The 25,000-nt window shown below is 38.0% G+C and overlaps 2 protein-coding genes across 2 annotated transcripts in view; one reads left to right on the plus strand and one right to left on the minus strand.

The window, feature by feature from the left end:
- LOC143284513 (centrosomal protein 20-like) overlaps positions 1-7,799 on the plus strand; it is an 8,085-nt gene extending 286 nt beyond the window's left edge. Inside the window, exons 2-5 of the mRNA XM_076591223.1 lie at positions 2,208-2,405; positions 3,957-4,041; positions 5,492-5,598; positions 6,258-7,799. Of these exons, the coding sequence (XP_076447338.1) occupies positions 2,208-2,405; positions 3,957-4,041; positions 5,492-5,598; positions 6,258-6,313 (446 nt within the window). The 3' untranslated portion in view covers positions 6,314-7,799. The remainder of the gene's footprint in view (positions 1-2,207; positions 2,406-3,956; positions 4,042-5,491; positions 5,599-6,257) is intronic.
- Positions 7,800-7,943: 144 nt separating this feature from the next.
- LOC143284507 (mitochondrial glycine transporter B-like) lies at positions 7,944-22,539 on the minus strand. Its single transcript, XM_076591210.1, has 10 exons — positions 21,651-22,539; positions 18,016-18,128; positions 16,305-16,386; positions 15,841-15,911; positions 14,689-14,794; positions 12,441-12,510; positions 11,973-12,071; positions 11,323-11,489; positions 10,308-10,400; positions 7,944-9,417 (listed from the first exon to the last, which is right to left on the minus strand). The coding sequence occupies exons 1-10, from the start codon at positions 21,732-21,734 to the stop codon at positions 9,391-9,393; spliced, it is 912 nt and encodes a 303-aa protein (XP_076447325.1). The 5' UTR covers positions 21,735-22,539; the 3' UTR covers positions 7,944-9,390.
- Positions 22,540-25,000: the final 2,461 nt, after the last annotated feature.

The raw sequence follows: 25,000 nt of genomic DNA on the forward strand, positions 1-25,000 counted from the left end.
CTTCTTAGCAAAACCAATTCCCGTTGATCTTTAATCAAGATGGATATGTGCTGTTTCCAGAATCTGTGAAGACTCAGTCATACGTCTGGTCCACTTGCAAAACTTGTTCAGACATGTTAATGATGTTATTTCAATATTTGTTAGTGTTTTGGTTTCTGTGCGTCTAACAAACTGAAAAAGGGAAGTCTTTTTTAAATGTATGATCATACTGTATCATAGCACGAAATTTTTAACTATAAAACAAAAAACACACATAAAAAACAGAGTGTATTCTGACAGACACTCACATTCCTATGGACACACACTCTCTCTCTCTCTCTCTCTCTCTCACTAACACACACACACACACACAAACGCACACACACTTATTGGGACAGCATGTGTGTGTGTGTGTGTACATGTGTGTGGGTGAGCGTGGGTGGGTGATTGTGTTGGTGTGTGGTGTGAGTGACTGTATGTGTGTGCGTGTGCGCGCACACATGTATGTGTGTGTGCATTTACTGGTTGAAAAAAATCACCTGAAAAAATTGAATGAACAATATACCGATTCTATTGATATAAAACAAATAATATGTCTCAATCTCATGGCTACATGCATTAATTGATAATTGATTACACTAATACAGTACCAAAACCACTCTCCTCCACATCCTGAATAACCTACTGCTAGCGTCCGACTCAGGACAGATCTCCCTTCTCACTCTTCTCAACTTGTCAGCCGCCTTTGACACGATAGACCATTCAATCCTTCTTTCCCGTCTTCATTTTACATTTGGTACCAACGGCACTATTCTAAACTGGTTCAAATCTTATCTCACTGATTGATTCCAGTCTGTCATTGTTGATAATTTCCAGTCTGAACCCGTTAAAATTGAACATGGAGTCCCACAGGGATCTGTTTTAGGCCCAGTGCTCTTCACACTTTACACTGCTCCTCTTGCTTAAATTATCAACCGCCATAATGTCAGTCATCATTCTTATGCTGATGACACTCAACTCCAGAAGAGTGATACACCTGAAAAACTGTCGTCGCTCTTGCAAGAAACATCCAACTGCTTCCTAGATATTCAAAATTGGATGACTGTAAATAAGTTACAATTGAATGCAGACAAAACTGAAGCAGTGATCATAGGAACTAAACAAAAACTCTCTTCCATCACAGCTGACATAGTCAAACTTGGCAGTACATCCATCTCTCTTTCCTGTTCAGTCAGGAACCTCGGCGTTGTCCTTGACAACACACTGTCCATGCAAAAATTTATCACTCAGACATGTCAATCCTGCTACTGTCAACTGTGGCGCATCAGTTCCATCCGGAAATATCTGTCCATTGACACAACATCTAGACTTGTTGTTTCTCTCATTCTCTCTCGCCTTGACTACTGTAACTCTCTATTGTGTGGTTTGCCGGCTTCTTCCATTCAGTCCCTTCAGCGCATACAAAACTCTGTTGCCGAACTCGTCCTCAGAAAGAAAAGATCTGAGCACATTACTGCTCTTTTGCAACATCTCCACTGGCTCCCTGTCTCACACCGAATAAAGTACAAGATCAGCACTCTATGATACAAATGTATTCACAGATCAGTCCCTTCCTATCTCTGTGGCTGCCTTCGCCTCTACACTCCATCTCGCTCACTACGATCTGCTTCGGATCCACTCCATTTACGCATACCCAGGTTCAAACTGTCGACTGTTGGCCACCGTTCTTTCTCTGTCTCTGGACCTTGCAGTTGGAATGAACTTCCTCTTTCGCTTCGTCAAGTCTCCACACTCAGCTCTTTCAAGTCTGGCCTTAAAACCCACCTCTTCCCAAAATAGCCTCCCTTCCCTGCCTCTTCCTTGTCTTTGGTTTCTCCAATTTTAGGGTTATGCGTGCGTGAGAATGACTGGTGCGAAAGCGCTTAGATTTGTCTATGCACAAGATTCAGCGCTATATAAATACCATTTTTATTTATTAGTAGTAGTAGTAATAGTGGCACTAGCTGGCAGTGGTGAAGAAAAAACATGATATGATTAATTTTATGCTGACAATTGTAGAGGTTAAGAAAACTGTGTTGCTATAACTTGTGTTATGTTGACAGTTGTACTTGTAGTGGTGGGGAAAAAAAAAGCTTGTTGATATAATTAGTGTTACGTTGACATTTCTAGTAGTGAGAAAACAAAACCCCAACTTGTTGATATGATTAATGTCATGTTGACAATTGCAGTGGTGAAGAAAAACCTGGAGCAGCGAGGGGTGCTGAACCAGGTGAAGGCCAGGATCCGGGCAGAGGTGTACAACGCCATAGAGAGACCAGCAGAGGGCCGTCCCATCATCACCAATGAAAACATCCTCATCAATGAGCTCATCAGAGAGTATCTGGAATTCAACAAGTACCAGTACACCTCTTCTGTTCTCACAGCAGGTAATATGCAGGGCACAAAACAAGATAATAAATGTAGTTATTACGGTCATATATCCACATTCATATATGCACAAACAATTTGAGGTTGTCGCTTGTGCATGTTGATGGGTCCACGTAGAAATGTGGGGGTATCCTCAAAATGAATATGTCATGTCATGTCCATTTAAAATGTTAACAAATCAAGTTATATTGCTTACAGTCCAGCTAAACGCTAAAGGGCATTTTGGGGACTTTTAAAATGATAACACTTATGACACAATATTATAACATGCATTAAAAGTGATTAAATAAACACACTGGGTCACTTCAAAACCTTGACAAACCATGAGATGCTAAGAACCATGAGAGATACCAAGAACACCAAGACGAGCAAGAAAATTGTCAAAATATTGACATATCCTCGCTTGTTATAGATTAGATGACAGATAGGCATTATGTAAGGATAATATTGATAATAATAGTAATGATAATGATAAATTTGTATAGTGCCTTTCCATGTAAAACATGCTCAATTGTGCTTTGTAAAAATTGATGAATAAAAACATGCATTTAAACATTAAAATGGCAACATATAAACATAACCCTGCATACACATCCAACCAAACACCAACAGTAACTTATACACTCATGAAACCAACCTGCTGAGCATGCATATCAAACAGCACAATACTGAAATGATAATATCTCATGTAACAATACCAGTATCACTGTTCTTTAAACAATGTCACAGTACTTGAAACCAATTCTGAATGCTTAAAACTAATCATATATATATATATATATATAGGCACACACACACTTGAAAGCTGAAAATCACTGAGTTTTTCTGAAGGACAGGGGTAGAGATTTCTATGATAGTAGGGCCAAAGACAGAAAGATTTATTCCCAATGGTCTTAAGGGAGAACCAAGGAACTGTAAGCAGAGAAGTGTCAAGAGTTGAATATGATATATTGAATATTATGCTTCATGGAAAAAAAAAATTCGTTGGGGATAGGAGCTTGGGATAGTCCACATTTTATGAAGAAAATGTTTTGGTTTTGAGAAAATAAAGCTCATTTGGACACATTACATGAGTTTTTATTTTTCAGTGTTTGTGGAATACCTATTCAGTGAACATTCAGTCTGCCATTAGGTTCTGAACGCATGATTGTATTCAAATAATGTGTGATTACTAAGCAATTACCAGACTCTCACATGTTTTTATTTGTCAGATTCTTCCCATTGGTTTTTTTTTTTTTTCCTCTCCTGTTATATTGCTTTAATTTTGAAACTGTGTTTTGATAAAAGATCACACCTTCATGATAACATCTGTGCTTTATATATATATATATATATATATATATATATATATATATATATAGTTTTCAGATTAACAAGTTCAATCATATCATATTTTTATATTTATATTTTTTTCAGATTAACAAGTTTAATCATATTATTCAGTGTTCAGGTGTGTGTGTGTGTAAACTGTTTTCATTTGTTTAGTGTTCAGGTGAGTGTGTGTGTGTGTGTGTGTTTATCATAAAGTTTGATGTGTTTACACTTTATAGAGTCCGGCATGGCTAAAGAACCTTTGGACCGAGAGTTCCTGAGGACAGAGCTGAATGTGGTTGAAGATGCACCATCTCGCTCAGTGTGAGTATTTTATTGTATTGTGTTGTATTACATTGTATTGCATTGTATTACTTTTTCATCACAAAAAATTCTTCTTGTCTGCAAATTTATTTGTTTTACTAGCAAAGCAGATTTTTCTACTGAATTTTGCAGTGGTCAGTCCTCTTATTGCTGTTCGTTATTTTATTTGCACAAAATACCTACTGGACTTCACTCTATTGTCTCATCCGAAGAACCCTTTTGTTCCTGTAGTCAAAGGCAACATTAGTATTTCTGTTTTTGTCAGCTCTTTTTTTGGTAAGCTGTACATGAACATACCACAGTCCCTCACCACCCCCTTCTCTCCCTTCCTTTCCCTCTTCATCCCATCCCAAGCTGTGTAACTTCACATTTATTAAGATATGCACAATGTTGACTAAGTAAGAAAATTGCATGTCATTGACACTGAAATATAACATTTATTGTCTGCTACACATTAACTTATCCAAACTCACATACACATCTAATAACACCCCCCCCTCTTCACACTTACACACACATCAGTACACACTGCCAACAACACACCAGCCATGGTACATCATTATAAAGGTGTCAGGTTAAAACCTCATTGAAAAAATATGTTTCAATAAAAAAAAAAATTTTTAATTTAATCTCATATACAGATTACAACGAAAGAAGATTCTAAATAAGAAACAACTTTAAGGTTGTAAATTGATGTTTTCTTTGTCCTTGGCACTTAGAACAAAGGGCTTTTTGTACACATTTTTCCTTGCGGTAGGCATTCTGTATTGTCTACCAGAAGTTTAAATCTCTAGTATAAGTCTTTCTTCCTTAAAAAGAAAGAAAAAAGAACAAAAAAACAACAACAAAAACAAAACTACTTTTGAAATGAAACTTGATAAGACTTCAGGTAACCACAAAAAAAACGTTTTACTTCCTCAAATGGAAACTGGCATTATGTGAGGAGAAAATTTTCCATTTCTTATCAAACGTATAATCCAAGTATTTGTTTTTTTCTCAATATTTATCCAGGAGTGGTTTGGTTTAAAAGATGCTTAACCCTTGGCATGTCTAGGTCAGTCTATTGCAATGTCAAATAAAGGTGAGGGGAAAAGAAAATGTGTTGATGGGCATCAGCGTGTTACGCAATCTCTTTACAGGCTAAGCTTTGGTGTTTGTTTTCTTTTAAGATTGGGGGCATCTCCTAGATTTATAGGCATTTATGTGACTGTACTTGTTCCTAAATTTCTTTTCCAGGATCTTCTTTTTTTTTTTTAATCAGGTTTTAAGTGAACAATATTGAGCTTTTCAGTCCTGATATGTCCTTGTGTGGTGGGCTGGACTATGCAACAAAAAGAGATGTAACATAAAGAAAGATGTTAATATTGGATTTCACCAGCACATATCTACTGAAACAGTTCAGCACTGTTTTTTTTTTTTGTTTTTTTTTTTTTCTTTTGCCATGTTGCAGGCCATTGCTGTACAGCATTGTAGCACATTACACCCAAAAAGGACCCGCCACCAACCCGCAGCAACAAAAACCTCGATCAGCATTTCTGGAGCACATTACCAAGGATGGTATGTTAAAGTATCTCTGTGTGTGACAGTTTCAGTTTTCAGTTCAGTTCTGAAGGATGCGTCACTGGGTTTGGACAAAATCATATACGCTACATCACATATGCTACGCAGATGCCTGACAGCAGCATAACTCAACACGCTTAGTCAGGCTTTGAGCGCATTCATATATATTTGTGTACTTAATCAGAGTGGAATTCTTATACAGAATTTTGCTAGAGGACAACACTCTTGTTGCCAAGGGTTCTTTTTCAGTGCGCCAAGTGCATGCTACACATGGGACTTCGGTTTATCGTATCAGTCAAATGACTACTCACTAGTGTCACCCATATTATGAATCTTTTTTTTTTTTCTCTCTTTTTTTCAATCTGCAAGTGTATTTGTATCAATGTCAAAGTGAATTTTTTGACAGAAATTTGTCTGTCACATGTTTTTTCACATTGTGTAATTGATGTGGTTTATCATTTGATCTGAAAGACTACTATCCAAAACAACACACAAGGTGAAGTGGGGGTGGGGTGGGGGTTAGTAAAAATCTTGGTCCATATGTGGGATTCCAACTGGTGGATACTTGCTTCCTTGTCAGGCACACTACCACTAGGTAACCACTCCACTGTGTATGGTTTTTCTTTCAATTTGTCAAATCTTTCTCTCTTAAACAGAGATGGGCCCAAGTGGACCAGATGAGCCAATTGTCGTCAAGGGAGGACATCGGTGATGGACAGCCTGTAACTGAAAGGCATGCTCTGCATTGTAAAATATGATGATGAGTGTGTGAGTGTATGTGTGTGTGCAGTTGTGAATGTACACAAACTCTGTGCATTTGTAGGATTGTATGTGTCGGTTAAGATTGAAACGAGTGCTTGATCCAACAAATAATGCAGTGGTGGGGAGGGGTAACATGCTACTGTCCATGTAACTAAAATACAAGGCGACTTATTGTGTGTTTGTAGCATGTGTTCAGTTTTATCAAAAGAAATGCGTCACAATGAATGCAAAGTTTCACTTCATTTGTAATGTGTCACATGGTATCCTGTAGAGTATGTGCTTTCATAATAATATTACACTTATATAGTACTTTCAAACCTCCTAAGGACTTTACAACAACACCAGACACAAAGCATAATAGAACATACACGCACAGACACACACATTGAGATGCATGTAAGAAATGGACATGGATCCATAGAATACAGATATGGAATGGAGTGCCTTAATTATCATGTTTCCATACTGCCATCCCAGCAGATGGATACAGTAAATGAACAGTCTTTTCACAGAAGATTTTTTTCATAAATCCAGATCGGGGCATGTTTCAGTGCAAAACTGAAATTGTCATCACTGAATCACCAGTTAAATTCTTTTTGACAGGATAGAACATGTCAAATCTTATCAGCAGTGGACACAGTCACTGCAACTTGTCTGTCACAGGAACTGACCAGCATGACAATTTAATTTGTGTGGGCATTTGGAACACAGACAATGACATGTCATGAACAGAAGCTGCATGGACAGTTCCAGAAGTACTTCAGTCTCTTCAGCAACATTAACAGAGTGTGCATATGTGTGTGTGATTGGAATCAACTATGTCATTCAGTCAGATCATCTGATGTTATGGAGTCTTGAGAGCAAATTGTTTTGATTCAAATACACATGACTGTGCGAGACTAAGGTTTATAGTTGTGCTTGCATGTGTACCTCCTTTCGTCAATGTGTTGGACACATGCATGCAAGTGAGCATTATCAGCAGTATACCTTACGAAATTGTACACATAATCATTGAACACATCATTATTTAATAAAAATAAAAAAAACATGTTCAAATTCTACATGTGTATAATTTGTTCGGGTTCTCTACATCTTGCAGATACTAAGACAGTGCAAACGTTAAAAAGTTTACTCCTCAAACACACACATACACACTACCTAATATCACCGATGGTGAAAGGTGAAAGACTTGCAGTCATATCAATCAAAATACAAACACACGTACACAAATAAGCAGAAAATAGTTATTCATAGACTTAATTAAACAGATTTGATGCATTCTCCATGGGGAGATTGAAAGCAACTCTTTCTTGCCAAAAAATCCCCGACAGAAAACCAATAGAAAATAATGAAATCTTTTAGCCCCCACCACTGCTTAGCAGTATTTTTGCTTTGATCTCTTTTTTTCTTTCTTTTTTTTTTCTCTCCCCATCTCTCTTTTCTCACTTTCTATGCCATCACAGAAAAATACAAAAAATGATAACTGTGATAGCGTTTTCAAACTTCACAAAGCGCCTTACAGTTTATCATACGCAAAGTGTACAGTCACACACAAGCAGATACACATAAAACACAGAACAATCATTTCACTTCTGAAACGAAGCCATTTATTGCTGCTTGTTCTATTTTTTCTTGTTTTCTTTTTTCAGCACAGTTGATAGTGGCAGTGTGAACCACAATACTCAGCGAGTACCAGTGACTTTTTTTTTTATAATGAACACTATATCAAATCAGCATCAATACATGAAAAGAACGTAAACACCAATACACTCACATACTTTCTTTGTATCATCAGGCATTTACAATGAAAGACTGACTTCAGCAACATCCAAATCAGTTTATGTGAAAAATAAGATCCTGCTTGCACACACATGCATCTACACACACACACACACACACACATTTGCATACACTAGTATTTTATACTGATACATCATACAACTTTAATATTTAATGGATGGGGTGGAGAATCAATCATTTGAAAAAATGATGAATAGATTTTTTGAAAAAGAAGGAATAATCATCATAACTAAATATCACAAGTAGTTCTTTTTTTTTTTTTTTCTTCAATATGTAAAAAAATTATAAAGTAACTCTCCCAAAATCATGATATTCATCTTTCAAACATCGCAACATAAATTAAAAGCACGATTTACTTTGAATATATTTTCCATCTCAAATCGAATAAGAATAATAACGGAACATAAAACAGATAGCATTGGTCAGTGCATGTCTTGTAAAATCAGGGCTAAAGAACAAAAAACAAGAGAAAAACAAAGAAACTGCATACAAATTGGCCAGCTATCTTCTGTGAAACTGTAGAGGAAAAAAAGTTTAGAGGATGCCAATCCTGTTGCTCACTGTTTGTTAATTTCAGGACAAACTAAAACAGAAGATAGTAAACCATAAACATAGCATCTGTATACTGCTATACGAGATTCTGTAGTTCTCTTCATGAAACTGTTCATGCTGTGTGTTTGTAATCACCACTGCACAAAATGGCACAATTGTGGGGCAAAAAAAAAAGTATGCCCTACATATCACGGCCAAAACAGTTTAATGAACACAAATTCTACAAAATGGTGAAGTCTGACAAGAATGATGCAAGTGCAATAAAAACAAAGTCTATTATTAATTCACCTTCGAAATGATCTCCACATGGAAAACTGCCAGAACAAGTTCTTCTAGTAAAATCAGTGTGAAAAAAAAAAAAAAGGTGAGAAAGGCACTACCTTTTCAGTCCACACGCAGCCACATCCTTCATTGTTAATTCAGAACTCACTTCCTCACTCAAAATAATTCAGCACTTTCACTTTCTCACTCGAAATACTATGTCAGCAGTGATTATGTACACAATATTCGATTCTGTGTTTACAGAGATACTTGCTGTTATGAGTATGCTGTGTTAAGATTTCTCAAGATGAACCAAGACTGGAAATTGCCTTTCACTTGGATGTAGTGAATTCTATGATGCTGACTGTATCTTGGGTCTACCAGGAGATCAGAACAGTGTTTCTTGACAGCTTTTCACTTGAGTTTGCAGCGTCTCATGATCTGAAACGGCAAACATTGAAATATTAATAAGAAAGTCATAATAATGAAGTATGTGTATATTGCTGAATCTTGTGCAGAGACAAACCAAGGCGCTTACACACCAGCCATTTACATGCAAAAAAGCTTGAGACTTTTAAGTAGACAAATAATAAATATGCAATGTAATATATTCACAGCACTGGGAAAATCTGTTCTCAGTTCAGCTGGCAAGACAATTTTTAAAAAAAATGTTGGTTCTGAATCTGATAAACAACTTCATCCTGCCCCATTTTCCTTCTATTCAAATAAACAAATGACACTTACAGACAATAAAGATTATTAATTCACTCTGTCCATTTCTAATGGGGACAAAACAACAACACAGTCTGCTTTCTTCAACTGTCAATTTGTGAAGAAACCAGTCGGCAAAGACAAAACCAAACTTTTGTTCAAAACAAAATAAATACAATTTCATTCCAAAAATCAGTTGAACCATCAAACGGCTATAATTAATGTTTTATTTTCCACAAGAAGAGTGCTGGAGTATATGCATACATAATATGGTACCTTGATTTAAATTTAAATGGGGCTTTTTTTTTTAGCATACTGTAATAAAATATTTAAATACAGCATCTATCCTCTGTGATTACTGCATGTATGTAACTGTGATTTGTGTATGCAAGCTTTACTTCAAGGTTGTTAACATTTCATTCATCTTATGTTTTATTACGATTACTGCATAAGTGTGTGATTGTGATTATTGTGTGCGTGGTTCAAGATTAAAGCACTTTAAGCCTTTTGAAATTGTCATGCCTTGCGTTTTACACAAGAAATTAATCTCTCAGATAGGAGATAATAAGAATTCTGTGTTCTGTATTTGATACACATTCTATCGCTGCCCTGTTGCTGACCTCTTCAAACACTGTCCAGGCCATTGCTGTCATGACAGTGCGGCGCAGAGTCCGTGGAACGATGCCTCTCCAAAACCCACCCAGTCCCCTCTTCTGCACACACACAAAAACACAACACAATGTTACACTGCAGTATGATTCAGTGCACATATCTGCTAACAAAACTTTTTTTTTTAACAGACGTTACACAGCGGAAATATTTGTCAGCACACATATTTGCTAATAAAACTTTTTTTTAAACAGACGTTACACAGCGGAAAGATTTGTCAGTATACATTTGCTAATAAAACTTTTTTTTTTTAAACAGACATTACACAGTGGAAAGATTTTGTCAGCACACAATGACACATATTTGCTAATAATTTTTTTTTTTTTTTTTTAACAGACGTTACACAGTGGAGAGTGTCAGCACACATATTTACTAATAAAACTTTTTTTTTAAACCACATGTTACACAGCAGAAAGAATTGTCAGCGCACATATTTGCTATCAAAACTATTCTGAAAAAACACACTTGCGTTACTCTGTGGAAATATTTGTCAGCGCACATATTTGCAATCAAAATTATTTTTTAGAATTACACATGTTGCACAGCAAAAAGATTTGTCTGCACACATATTTGCTATGAAAACCGTATGAGAATGAAAACTCATATTTGTCAATGGTAGCTTCTTTAAACCTCTAACCCTCTTTAACCCAGCCTGACAAAGAACTTGGGATATTCACTATGGCCACATTTGGCCAAATCTGCATGCCTGGAGACTGAAATCTATCAAGTATTGTGTGGGCCCTTGTACACACACATGCATGCACTCCCTGAATGAATCCTTCCTGCCAAAATCAGGAAGAACCAGTAAAGGGGGTGCTAATCTTAACACTGTACACTACCTTCATGTACAAAACATAACTCAGAAAACATGACACTCCACATTCACAGCTTTCTTCGAGAAAAAGACTGGTGGTGATGCACTCAACACACACAATCAATGGACTGCCCCTTTCTGTAGAGACGTACCTGATAAATGTAAATGAGAACTTGTTTGAGATGCCGGTGTTTCTTGGGATGTAGCTGAATGTTGGTCTTTATCACGTCAGCCGGCTGTGTTACTATCGACGCCAACGCTCCCGCCATCACTCCATTACAGAAATCAACCAGAGGCTCCATCCCTCCGCCCACCATGCCTGTCAGCAACATACAACAACTTCTGTACTTTACTGTGTTGTGTTTTGCTGTAGTGTGTTGTGTTGTGTTGTGTTGTATAGAGAGAGAGCTGGTGAGTTTGGGGTAGCGGCGGTTGGGTGATTATTCTTTTTAAATTGTGTTAGACCTTAGTTTGATATTTTGTTCTTAATATGCACACCTAAATATGTGTACATGCATGTATGTAATTATGTAAATGTATATGCCCGTGGAGGAGGATTGAGGGTGTGCAAGTTTGGAACGTGTGTGTGTATGTGCCTGGGTATTCTATAGATGGGGCTGTGTGTGTGTGGCCTTGTGTCTTCGGTATGTTGAGTATAGTTTTATTTTTATGTCAGTTTTTATACATGCATCTTTTTAATCTCCTTAGTGTCACTCCACTCGCCAGTGATCTGCAGTTACATGCTGTAGAAACAACCAGTTAATAATAAACAAATAACAGTGATAACCATGGACTTGCTTACTGGGCTTGGTGTAGAGCTGGAGTCTGGTGTAGAACATGAGGTAGATTCCAGAGAAAGGGACATCCCGCAGGAGTGTGGGGGCCAGGCCGCTGTACAGGCCTGCAACACCGCATCACCATCATTACCAACGCAAGCACTCAGACACAGCAAGGGATGTTCTCAGTAAACTTATCATACGATAGCAAAGTCAGGTTATCTCCCTTCTCTTAATTAAAGAATGGGTATTCACACAGCGCTCGACCTCAGCACAGGGGCCCAGAGTGCTAAGCTCTAACAATTAACGGCAATATCATGAGAAAAAAAAAGGGTAACAAAAACTACAGCAATATCAGAGGAAAAAATGTTAACAAAAACTACTAACATAGGCCTGTTACCTACCCATATCAATTCTTAGGAAAACTGCAAAAAAGAATCGAGTCTACTGCGACAAACATACTCTCTGAATGGAACCAGTATCTGTTTCAATACCTCTGAATCCTTCAGCTTTGTAGGTGACAACCAGTGCGCTGGTCAAACCTCTGTATTTGAATGCGCCACTCTGAAAAGAAAAATAGCAGTTTACATTACAAAGGATATATAAGCTATTTTATCATCTCAAATATGGTAACAACAGAAATGATCACAGAAAAAAAAACTGTTGTAAAGATTGTAGCCTCTGCAGCTACAAACTGCTGGTGGAGTTCCAATTTTAAGAACTTTTTCACATTATTTTCAAATTAATATACAGCTTACTGAACCATTAACATTAATTTTTTCAGCTATTCTGGACATGAAATGTGGCAAGGCAAACACTGAGACCTGTTTTGCTCACACTGAACTACATGTAATATTTAAGCCCATCTTTACCTTTACACAAAGGTGATTCCAAGAAATGCATCTCAAATAACACAGTAACACAACAGCAATGAACAGAAATATATACCTAGTCTGACAGATATTTTCTCGCATTCAAATGAACTTCAACTCGGGAAATTAAAGACCATAAATCTACTTGGACGCAAAACATCACACACAAAAATGATTAACTTTCACATAAAATCACTGAGAGAATGACAATGGCCAACATTTTTTTGGGGGGGAAACAGAAAGGTAAACTAAAACAATAGGCTTGTCATCTGAAAAATAAGATTGTCCAAATTAATTACCAGTCCCAACTGAAGCTGGGTGGACAGCAAGGCAAGATTCTCACACCAACTCATACACAACTCAACATTCATAAATCAAATAAATGAAAGATTCTCATTCATAGCTCATAGGTAACTCCTGGTCCAAACACAACTCATTAGACAGTGATGACAAATTACAAAAACTATAGGAATAAATCTACCCAACCGCTTTTTGTTTGTTCTTTTTTATTCTTTTGTTTTGCTTTCAAAATATCTCTCTGTTTCTTTTTTCCCCCCAACTTATCTTGATGTATCATGTATGTTTCTTTGCAATTTTAATGCAGCCGTGTGCTCAAGTGGTATTATTATAAGAGGGGACGTTACAAAAGAATTATTGATTATATACTGTATTAAAGGATAGAAAATATCCATGCATTGGCCTAAGGACATGTAGCAGGCCAGTCACAAAAGGGCTTTTCTATTGTTTTATTTACAATAGTTATGAGAAGATAAGAAGAGAAGAAGAAGAGATAAGACAGTGCAAGTGATGTGGCGATGATGCCGGCCGTTGCAGCAACACACATAACACACACTCTGTGTGCGACACAGCATGAAAGAGAGAGAGCAGGCTCTAGCCAGTGACTGGCCAGGTGGAAAGTGACCAGTCATCACCTGCTGTGGCTATTTATGCAAGTTAAGCAAACTACAATATCGGCTCAAATCTGGCTAAATTTGATTAGCATTGTGTTTGTTACAAGGTGATTAATGACAGATTTCTAAATGATTCCTGAACCGATTTACGTTGGATTGGTCACAAAAGAAACTGCTCAACACCTACTTTCTAATGAGTACAAAATGAAGTGTTGATTATTTAAGATGAATTTGTAATCTTAATTTAAGTCACCTGAAAAGGGTCAGTTTTAGCGAGCTTGTTGCTGAAAATTACAAACTGCGTTAAATCAGTTTAGCGTAGGCAAACATAAACGGAATAGATTTAAAGATGGAATTGCGATGATTTTGCCAGTATATAATACTTGTAGTTTACTGATCCGACAAAAGAGATATTTAATTAAATATGGTGTCTCAGAAAGGAAGTTTTCAACTCAGCCAAAGGTGTGGAGTGATTGTTGTTAAGTGTCGACAATGAAAATCAACTTTTTATCTTCTAAATGCCTGAACTATGCTCATCCAAACACTATAAAGGTGTGGTCTTAGTTTCCAACAGCAGTCACATACAGAACTGTAGACTGTGGCATTATGTGTGATGAGAAAGACAAAATGATGTAAGCTTAGCGTCAGTTGAAATCTTTACACTGACGAACAATAAAACTGAAATCAAATATGCTTCAAACTGATTAAAGTGTCTGTGTGAGCACAACAAATATAATATTGTAGCGAACGATACAGAGACTTGATTTAATAGATGTTTAGAGAATAGGTTTAGAATGGGCTTTGCATTCAAACCGGGAATGGCGTCACACATTCTGCGCAAGTCGTTGAAAGGCAGCAGGTACGCTGTGGAAAAGGCGTCTGCTATACCTTGTGCGTGCAACAATTATTGAAACCAGCTGAGCACTTGGCTACATCAAAAACAAAACAAAAATGCCCACCTCATAGCGAGTTTTGATGACTGTGATGGGCAGCATCAGAACACCAGCTATTGATCGGGCGGTCATACCCATGCACAGTGACTCCAGGGCTTTGGGGTTCAAACTCCTGCAATAACAATTCAGCTTTCTTCTTAATACATACATGACTGCTACTTATGACAGTTGTTTCATCATTAATGAACAAACTACACACTATCAGCTTCTTAATAATGGTAAAGCAGGTCAGGCCTAGTCATCATAATGCTCCATTAAAAAGTGAGCTGTTCCAAGAATCGAACACAGGCTGATTACCTCACATCTACTCCAGAAGACTCTGGATGCAAATCTTGTGATGAAACAATAAACTAAAATCCCATGTGCAGCACACAAGTTGAGAACATACAAATGAACCATTGTAACAAACTGTCCTTGGTAAAGCTATGTTTGTAGAAAACCATTAAAATAAACCAAGAGATGTCATCATCATGTGTGTGATATGTTGACTGTAATTCAGAATAAAAAGTAAAAAAAAAAAAATTTTTTTTTTTTTTTTTAAACCAAACCCATATGGTATTGCACTCCTCCAACATGCTCTCTTATAAAGCAGCTTGAATCACAGACTGAATAATGTTCTGTGACACAGTTGTACAATCTAATACAAGCAGAGGCATAATCATATATACAATTACCTGATTTCAGATACAGTACTGATACTGATAAGGCAAGCAGCTGTCACAGGGTTCTCAAGGTCTGACCTACGTGTTGGCTTTACGTGAGGGTCAGACATCTGCTCAGTTTGGCTTTGGTTCTTTCTTTTCTTCATAAAACATCACATGTGGTGTAATGTATATGGACCAATCCGCGTACTTTTGACAACTCTTTGAAACTGAATCTGTTACAAGATGTGGTATTAAACTCTGGAAACAATTAAACCATTATGCACAAAATAATAATTCCAGAACTCTTCCAATTCAATGCATTCATTTTAACTGTCAATTTTGATTTGCTCTATCTGAAAACTTTAAGCTGTAGGTATTTACTTCACAAGCAGCATCTTGCAATTTATCAAGAAATGTAGAATATTCTGTTCAGAAATAGGGCTGGAAGGTATGAATCATTTAATGAATGCCAAAACAGACATGTTCTTAATTTCAGAGAAACAAACTGACTCACCCGAAGTTGCTTCTGAGGTAATGAAGGGTGCCAAAATAGAGTCCTACCCCTGGAGCACACCTCATCAAAGACTGCACACAAACATCCAAAATCAAATTTATTCATCAGAATTAAAATCATATCCATACATGACTGATCTTAATATATTTCTTCTATTTCCTGGTGTTTTCATATTCTGGTTTATAGTTATACATTTCAAATAACTGCAACCAAAGGCAAAAGTCTGATAAATCAAATTTTCAATTCTTTTGATGACAAAAGAAAAAAGTGAATCTTTTAAAATGACAAAAAATTAATGAATTAATCTAAATTTGGGAGTAAGAACAAAATTCTCAGAACTCTGGCATTAAAGAACAAAGAGGCTAAGAGTAAGACTAAGAAAGTAAATGATTAAAGAACAATAAATAGCCTTACTGTTCTTTTAATTCTATCACAAACATTCTTATTTTTCTATCAAAACTTACTGGCCAGACTCCATTCCAGAGAGCCAGAAACTTTTCCTGCCGCACAACGTTGATCACCACATGCATCATCCCAGTGTTTGTCCTGGAATTTAAAAAAAAAAAAGACAAGTCAATGAAGGTAACATACCAAATATGCCATTCCCATTCCACATGTGTGCGCGCGCGCGCATTTGTGAGAGAGAGAGAGTGTGTGTGTGTGTGCGTGAGAGAGAGAGAGTGTGTGTGTGTGTGTGTGTGTGCGTGAGAGAGAGAGAGAGAGAGTGTGTGTGTGTGTGTGTGTGTGTGTGTGCGTGAGAGAGAGAGAGAGAGTGTGTGTGCACGCGCGCACGCGCATGTGTGTGTGTGTGCAGTGTGCATGTGTGAGTATGCACAAGTTTTTATATTGATATGCACTTGTATGTGTCCTAATTGCTACTGTATGCATTCGTGTATGATTTTCGATTTATGTTGTTACCTTGTTATGTACTATCCCGCCCCCCGATATTTCTTGTGACCCCGGTACACTTGGTAATAAAGACATATTCTATTCTATTCATTCTCAGCTGCTGGGTCAACTGGGGTGTTAAAAATAAATCATGGATACATCTGTTCTTAGACTTTACTTAGACTTTGATTCTCCCGCGCATTTGGACATGAGGCAGTCAGTCAAAGCGCTTGCTCTATTCTCCAAGATCCTCAGCCAGTTTGCTTGTGTCACCACATCGTCTGCTGACAGGTTTCAGGTCTCTCTCCGCTGTCTGCCGTCAGTTCAACTTTGGCTATCACATCTTTCTCTCTAAGCCCAATGTATCATTTCAGAATGTGGCAGAAACCAATAAAGAGAATGAAACAATGATGGTTGTCTGTGTTTGTGTGTGTGTGTGTGTGTGTAAGTGCATGCTTACATGCAAGTGTGCGAGTATTTGCGCTCAAAAGTTTGAAAGACAAGCGCATATTTTATATTATATTCATTTTCCATTTCCATTTTTAATATCTGCAAAGTTATTCTGAAACAACTAAAGAGTTGGTAACTTGTTACCTGCACATGTTTTCCTACATTATCATGTTGTATGAAGTCTCTCACTCCCTCTCTCTCCTCTCATATTGTACATAGTAAGTAATCATGCTGTATGTATTTCTGTGTATTAAATCTTGTGACCGAATGTGAATGATTCTGTCAAAGTAAGAAGGTTGTGGCATGCCAAGCAGTAACTTTTCATACAAAAACTAACAAGTATGATTATCGCTCAGAGCATTAATCAAGAAAACAACCGTGGTTGGATAACCTTTCAGTTTGATCATGGACAAAACTTCATCTACAAACACTAATGATTTCATAAACACAATCAGCAAAACAGTTTACTGTCCTTTCATGCACTTTAATCCAGCATTGCCCGCAACACTAAGGTTCATGAACTTAAGAACCTTCTTAATCTCATGCACTCATCTGCAGAGAAAGTGGGTTATTCTGCACAAGGGAAATCTTGGCCTCGATCTCCAATTCAGCGCTATCAAATTACATTGTGTGTGTGTGTGTGTGTGTGTGTATGTGTGTATGTGTGTGTGTGTGTGTGTGCATGTGTCCTTAGTTACTGCCCTGTGCTGATAGGGTTTTTTTTGTTGTTTTTTGTCCATGATATTAAATGGGCTCCAGTACTAAGGAGGCAGAGTGCATGATAACAATACAAGCACCCATAATCATTATCATAAAAATGCACATCACACTACGTACCCGATGTAGACTGGAGACTGCAGCCGTGTTTTCACAAGGTCCAGAGGCTGAAGCAGCAGGGTTGACAAAGAACCACTGAGAGCTCCTGCCAGGAATGATTTCATCACTGGGGACTGAAAAGTATACAACACACAAACACATGATGTAATTTACAAACCGCGGTGCTGAGCATCAGACTGGTTCAGTGATTTGTGCACAGTGATTTGTACAAAAAAGTTCTACCACAAAAAAATGAAAGAAACAAACAATACTGACTGATAAAGTGGATAATAAGTGTGCCTCAAATGAAATTGCTTTCATAAGTAACATTTGATTTATCATGGAATAATTTGTTTCAAAGTGTCAGGGGTCAAAGAGTGTGGACTGATCCACTGATTATGTGCACACAAATCATGCACTGTGTATCTGCACAGGTCTGTGCACAATGCACTTGTTGTTACTTGTAGTTGTACATAGGGGTTGGAGGGAGGGGAATGAGGTGTATACATGTGTGTGTGAATATGTGTTGCAGTGTGTGGATCTTGTCTGTCTGTGTGTGTGAATGCGTGGGTGGGTGTGACTGGGAGAAATATGTGTAAAACAAAAAGGAATTCTTTAGTTTAAAAAAAAACTGAGCGCACAGTAAATTGTACAGAAGTATGTATAGAGAGGACCATGATACAGGTCAATGCTCTAAAAATCATATGCTGACATTTTGCTGACACAGTGACAGCTCAGCTGCAGTAACAGCTGTTGCCTGTTAAACACCTGAGGATTAACTGTAAGCCTGTATTTTATCATACAGTACTACTTCCATACTGTATAAGAGAACATTTATTTTAAAATTCTTAACACATACCACACCACACCACACCCCCACACACCAGAGGCTATGACTTAGTATGATTTCATCAGCCTGCAAAGAACAAAAACTTGAAAAAGTATTCCCTGACATTAAATGACAGCAAACATACTGTAAAATCAAAGAAAATATGTCAATATCTTTAAACAAACTGATACAATTCATCCTCTACACAGTTATGGTTGTTAAGACCTAATAAGAGCTAAGTTGAAGTTGAGCTCTTCAAGCATGTACAAGGCTATACAATACACTGCAACTACAAGTGCAATAGTACTAATACTTTCAAACCAGATTGTACAATTTATAAATATATTGCGACTTTGATGACTTAATGTGGAATTTGATTACATGTGTTTTCTTGACATATATAACTTTCACTGCAACTGCAAGGGGGGGAAACAGTAATAAAAATCAATAAACAAGATTTTTTTTTTTTTTTTTTTAATTCAAAGTTCAGTTTGTTAAGTTCAGTTACTCAAGAAGGCGTCACTGTATATTATGTACATCTGCTAGGCAAATGCCTGACCAGCAACGTTAGCAAACACGCTCAGATGTTGAGAGAAAAATAAAATGAAACTAAGTAAACTAAGATACAAAAGTAAATAAAAAGATAAGAAATCAAATTAATGAAGTGATAATTAGAATTGTCAATAAAAACAAAATAAAACAGAACAGAGCCTCTCTCGACTTTCCCAGATTCATTAGACACAAGATTTTTCCAACCCCTCTTAAGGAAAATTGGTGGCAGTATATGTGTGTGTGTGTGTGTGTGTGTGTGTGTGTGTGTGTGTGTGTGTGTGTGTGTGTGTGTGTGTGTGTGTGTGTGTGTGTGTGTGTGTGTGTGTGTGTGTGTGTGTGTGTATGTGAGTTTATGTCTCGGAGCTCATGTGCTTTTATATGAAGTGTTGGGCCTGTGCACTTTTTTTTTGTACTTTCATATGAGACTGCACTTGTTGCATTATCTGTTATGCATGTGTGTGTGTGTGTGTGTGTGTGTGTTTGGGTGTGTGCGTGTGTGTTTACTTATGCTTATTTCAGTATTTCTGTGTCATTTTTATCATTACTCATTTGCTGCTATTCATATCGATTACTTTCCATGATAATAATAAAAGGTATAAATAAAATACTATAAGTATAATCATATATTCCTACATTAGTACATGTACATGTATCACAGCTCCCATCACACACACACACACACATAGTACATACACATGCTCATGCTCATTCATATATATCACAGCCCCCCAATACCCACAACACATACATATATACAAATAAACACACACACATACTAACACACTCAGCTCTCATGACACATACATATATGCACACACACATACTGCCACTGATTTCCTGCAAGAGGGGTGGGAAATGATATCTGATGCCAGGAATGTCATGTCTAACGTGTTGCTCAATCTAATGTTATGTATTAAATTTTGGGAAAGCCCAGAGACAGAGAAACTGTTCCATTTTGAAGAAATCTGAGCTGTGTAATACTGCCAATAGTATTTAACACTAACATTGATGCTAACAGTAGATCTGCTTGAAGTTTTAGACCCACAATTTGGCAAAACGAACAAGTGAATTTAAACACACACACACACACACACACACACACATATATATATATATATGTTTATATATATACATTATATATATATACATATGCGAACCAATCCTAAACATGTGTGAAATTGGGGGCGTACACACCCACTGAAATGGATGGATATAACAGCTTACTTTTATCTACCAGGTCAGAATAGATTACTGACTCAGGTCAACAATCAGACTCAAGACAAGTGCTATGCAGTGAAGGGTTATCTTACTGCCTCACTCAAGATTAAATAATGAACATATGTTTCTTGATATATTTGTATATATATACAGTGGTAATAGCAGTAATATCCTGAAAGCATGGTGCAAGTGCTAATAATGTGCATCTTCACAACTAAATGTAAAACCAATGGATGCGTTCACGATTAACTTCATCATTGAGTGAGGAATCTTGTGTCCTGTCAAGTTATACTGGTAGTAGTTGCAGTTATGCTGCTTCGCAATCATAGTCCCAAATGCTGAAAATAAAATGATACAAATGAAACAAAAATTGGAGCAGCAAAAAATATCTTTAAAAAATAAATAAATAAAGTCAAGTACACTTGACTGATGAGTATGAATGTGTGTGAGTCATAATGCAGGCAATCATATGCACATGCTGATGACAGTTTACATATGCGCTACAGCTTGTGCAAAACTAACTTACAAATGTATTACATTTCAAATGCTTAAAATAAAACCGAGTCACAAGGCAAAATGGATGCTTGATACAATGATATATTCTGTGCTTGCAACCAAAAAGATGTTACTGTGTGTATGCATGTGTATAGTGTGTGTGCCACAATATGTTGCTTTTTTATTTACTTGTGTGTGTGATGTGTGTGTGTGTGTGTGTGTGTGTGTGTGTGTGTGTGTGTGTGTGTGTGTGTGTGTGTGTGTGTGTGTGCAGGCAACTATATCTGCATGTTTGTATATATGTATATACTTATATGCATTGTTATGTACACTGCATAGAGAGATAACTTAAGAATCTACACATGCACATACACGTTTCAAACTAGTTGAAACCAAATTAATGTCACACTGGAGTGAAAGCTTGATCAACACTTGGAAACAATTTGAAATAAGTGGATTTCTTAACAAACCAGCTTGTTATCTAATGTGGGAAACTGAGCAAAAGAAAAAAAAAACATTGCCTACTACATAACACTGTCAACTTCCATTCTGTCCTACTTACCGACAATGCCACATCCATCTTTTCCTTCAATAATCTCTGCACGGGATTAGACGCTGGTGTTGAAGACACCTCCTGGGCATGCATCACTGCTTTCCGGTCAGCCAGTGTGGCGAACGTGCTGGTCTTGCTTGGAGAAACTGGCCACTGTCCCGACCACTTATTTTTACTTTCGAATTCGGGCAATGAAAACGTGGTTTCAATGACAGCTCGAACAGTCGAGACTGCCACTTAGCCCTTCACATCCATTTTCAACGACTTTTTGGAGCTGTCGTGGATAAATGTTGTAGCTAACAGAAGCCTGAATATTGTCGAATCCTTTGCTCGATGTTCTGCTGCCTGCAAATGGGCGAAAAAGTCGATATTTACAACAAATCGTGTCATGTACGGGACATGGAACAGTACACGCGGCACAACTTCACTCCACTTTGCTACAGTGAGAAAAGACTGTCATGTGACTTGAAGCAACCAGTTGAAACCGGTTCGCTAAATATAGATTTAATTGCTTCGCCTTCGTTCTTTTTCTCAGTTGTATGAACGTGAGGAAAACATGAGCCTCCAACCATCGAAATAAAAAGTAAATAGTGATCATTGAACAAAACAATAACAATGGTGAATGACACAGGGTTGTAGGGTTTCAAGTTTCCAATGTTATCCAACCAAGAAGCCTTATTTATTGCAAACCCTGTCTAAATTTGTATCAAGGTCAGGTGTTCCCACTGTTAAGGTTCCTTATCAACGTCAATACATGTACATTGAACATTATGTATGCGTGATTTTTGCGAGGATAAGGAATTTTGTTTCATGTCCAGCCGCTCTTTCTCTAGTCTTTGTACACTTGCACCTGGAACGATCTCCCCCTTTTGCTTCGTCAAATCCCTGCTCTGAGCTCAGTTGTCTGCGAAGTCTAGCCTGAAACTGCCTACCTCTTTCTTCATAAAAAAAAAAAAACAAAAACAAAAAAACATCCAAATCCTCTGTATTTTCACAAGCCTTCTAACTGCATGCACTTATCAAGGTTTTGTCTTTCATTTATTTGTTTCAGAGTTATGCATGAATGTCAGTGCCGAGACTGATGATGACTGATGACTGATGACTTGCGCGATGAGTTTGTTTAAAGTGAAGAGGAGTTGCGCAACGTCGACCTCACTCTCTCGTCCGGGTCCACCAATTTCCAGTGGCAAGACTAAGTCGAGACGACTGGAGGATGAGCACGGATGCAGTGGATGACCAAGATATCCTTTCGGCGTCTCATCTTGCTCTCTGCACTCCACAGTGCGTTGCTGTAACCGCCTTCCTCTCCGTTGAACCGATAGGTTTCTTCCGCAGATTCTGCCGGATCCAGACTTCGCATGCATGGGTAGACACACCCCGGGGGCCAACTGCGTGTGGCATGCACACAGTACAGTGGAGCTAGATGGCCGTCGTGGCTCTCCTGAGCCGACGCCCTTTTATGGATCTCCATAAGGGTGTCTAGCCACCCGCCTCACCAGTCCCGGAAGGGAGCAGTGGGAGTGCCGGTTTAGTCGCCGGCAACCCGACCCTGAACAGGTTGTACTGGATTACAGGTTACCAGTAGCAGATCTAATGACCTGACCTGACCTGACAGTGCCGAGTTACTGAGGAGTGAAAGCACTTTGATTTGTTTCCGCGCAAGGTTTAGGGCTATGTAAATACTACTACTACGTGACTGACAGCCATTCTTCTTCTTTGTCGTCTTCCTCTTAATCTAAATTATCTATTACTATTATCATTATTATTGTTGTTGTTGTTGTTATTGTTACTACTATTATTATTGTTGTTGTTAATTCTTCAAGTTTTTTCTCTTTTGACAAAATAAATTTACCACACATTGTTAGCCGCTTTTGGACAAGTTACCTAAAAACCTACTTCGGAAAATCAGTTCAGTTACAGTCAAGGAGGCGTCAGAGCGTTCGGACAAATCCATAAATGCTACACCACATCTACTAAGCAGATGACTGACCAACGGCGTAACCCAACGCACTTTGCCAGGCCTGGAGGGGGATTTGGCCGGGGGTGGGGGTTGGGGCCGGCCGGGGGTCACCGGTACATAAGCCGGAGAATAAATGGATACGTCATCAAACTGAATTAAGGAATAAATAAATTAGAATAAACAAATAAACAGAAAAATACATAACTGATCGACATATACTTGACCTATTTATTTCAACAACAACAAAACAAAGAAAAGAGATCAAATTGGCACCGAGGGAAGGGCGCATGAAGGTTCTGTGTGTTATTCACGGCACGAGTGAGGTTTTCTTTTCTTTCTTTCTTTCTTTCTTTTTTCTAAACAAAATAAATAAGTAAATACATTGAAATACAATGCCAGTTGTGAAAGAGACGGCAAGTGACTGAAATAACACAAGTAATGCGAAACGGTATGTCAGGTCTTCTCCGCTGCTTTTGCTTGCCCGACTGTGATCAGTTGCAGAAAGTCTGTCAGTAGGTCAGCAGTTAAAACATGCTGTGCAGTCGTACGGTTGTTATTTCCTTTAACCCAGTATGTGTCAGCTGGTGACGTATGTGATAAGTGATGCACGCACTCAGGCTAAGTCGTCTAATGTGCGTCAGTGAGAGCAGAAATTTAACACGAAGCACTTGAGTCGTGTTACATTACACGAGGCCACGGTTAGGGTGTAAGCTGTATTGTTGTTGTCGCTCTCCACCACCACCACCCTACCACCCCCACACCCCTTTTTATTTTTCTTATCTTTTTTTCCCCCAGTTGGCTCAAAAGCGTCGTCTACTACTCAAATTGGATAGCCGCGAAGGACGGGGAGCGAGCGATTCCGAGCCAGTGGGAACTGAGTTTCCCGTTATACTATTACTATACCGTTTATTCACATGCCGACATACATGATTATATCACCGATCGGGGTTCGGCCCCCCAGAACTCCCACCCGGCCCACCCCCACCCCCACCCCCTTAAGGTCTGTTTTGGGTACGTCAGTCACTGACCCCAAAAACACTTCAACTCAGTGCTGAACCGCCTCGGTGAAGTCAATCAGTTTTAACCGTGTCCCGAATTTCCTACTTTGTGTAAACATTTCGGTGTTTTGATTGACTTTGCTGAATAAAAGTAACTTGCTGCCATTCTGCATAAACTGAGTAACTTGCTGCCATCCTGTATAAACTGAGTAACTTGCTGCCACTTCTGCATAAACTGAGTAACTTGCTGCCATTCTGCATAAACTGAGTAACTTGCTGCCATTCTGTATAAACTGAGTAACTTGCTGCCATTCTGTATAAACTGAGTAACTTGCTGCCACTTCTGCATAAACTGAGTAACTTGCTGCCACTTCTGCATAAACTGAGTAACTTGCTGCCAT

The sequence above is a fragment of the Babylonia areolata genome, chromosome 1 (assembly GCF_041734735.1).
Source record: "Babylonia areolata isolate BAREFJ2019XMU chromosome 1, ASM4173473v1, whole genome shotgun sequence".
Classification (NCBI taxonomy): Eukaryota; Metazoa; Mollusca; class Gastropoda; order Neogastropoda; family Buccinidae; genus Babylonia; species Babylonia areolata.

Bases quoted from the DNA above. Each gene is read 5' to 3' on its own strand.
- LOC143284507 (XM_076591210.1), bottom strand. From the start codon at position 21,734: ATGCATGCCCAGGAGGTGTCTTCAACACCAGCGTCTAATCCCGTGCAG. The intron at 15,912-16,304 runs GTAAGTTTTGAT...GTTTGTGTGCAG, and splicing joins TCTGGAATGGAGTCTGGCCA to TCTTTGATGAGGTGTGCTCC. The intron at 12,511-14,688 runs GTGGGCATTTTT...TTTTCTTTTCAG, and splicing joins TCATCAAAACTCGCTATGAG to AGTGGCGCATTCAAATACAG.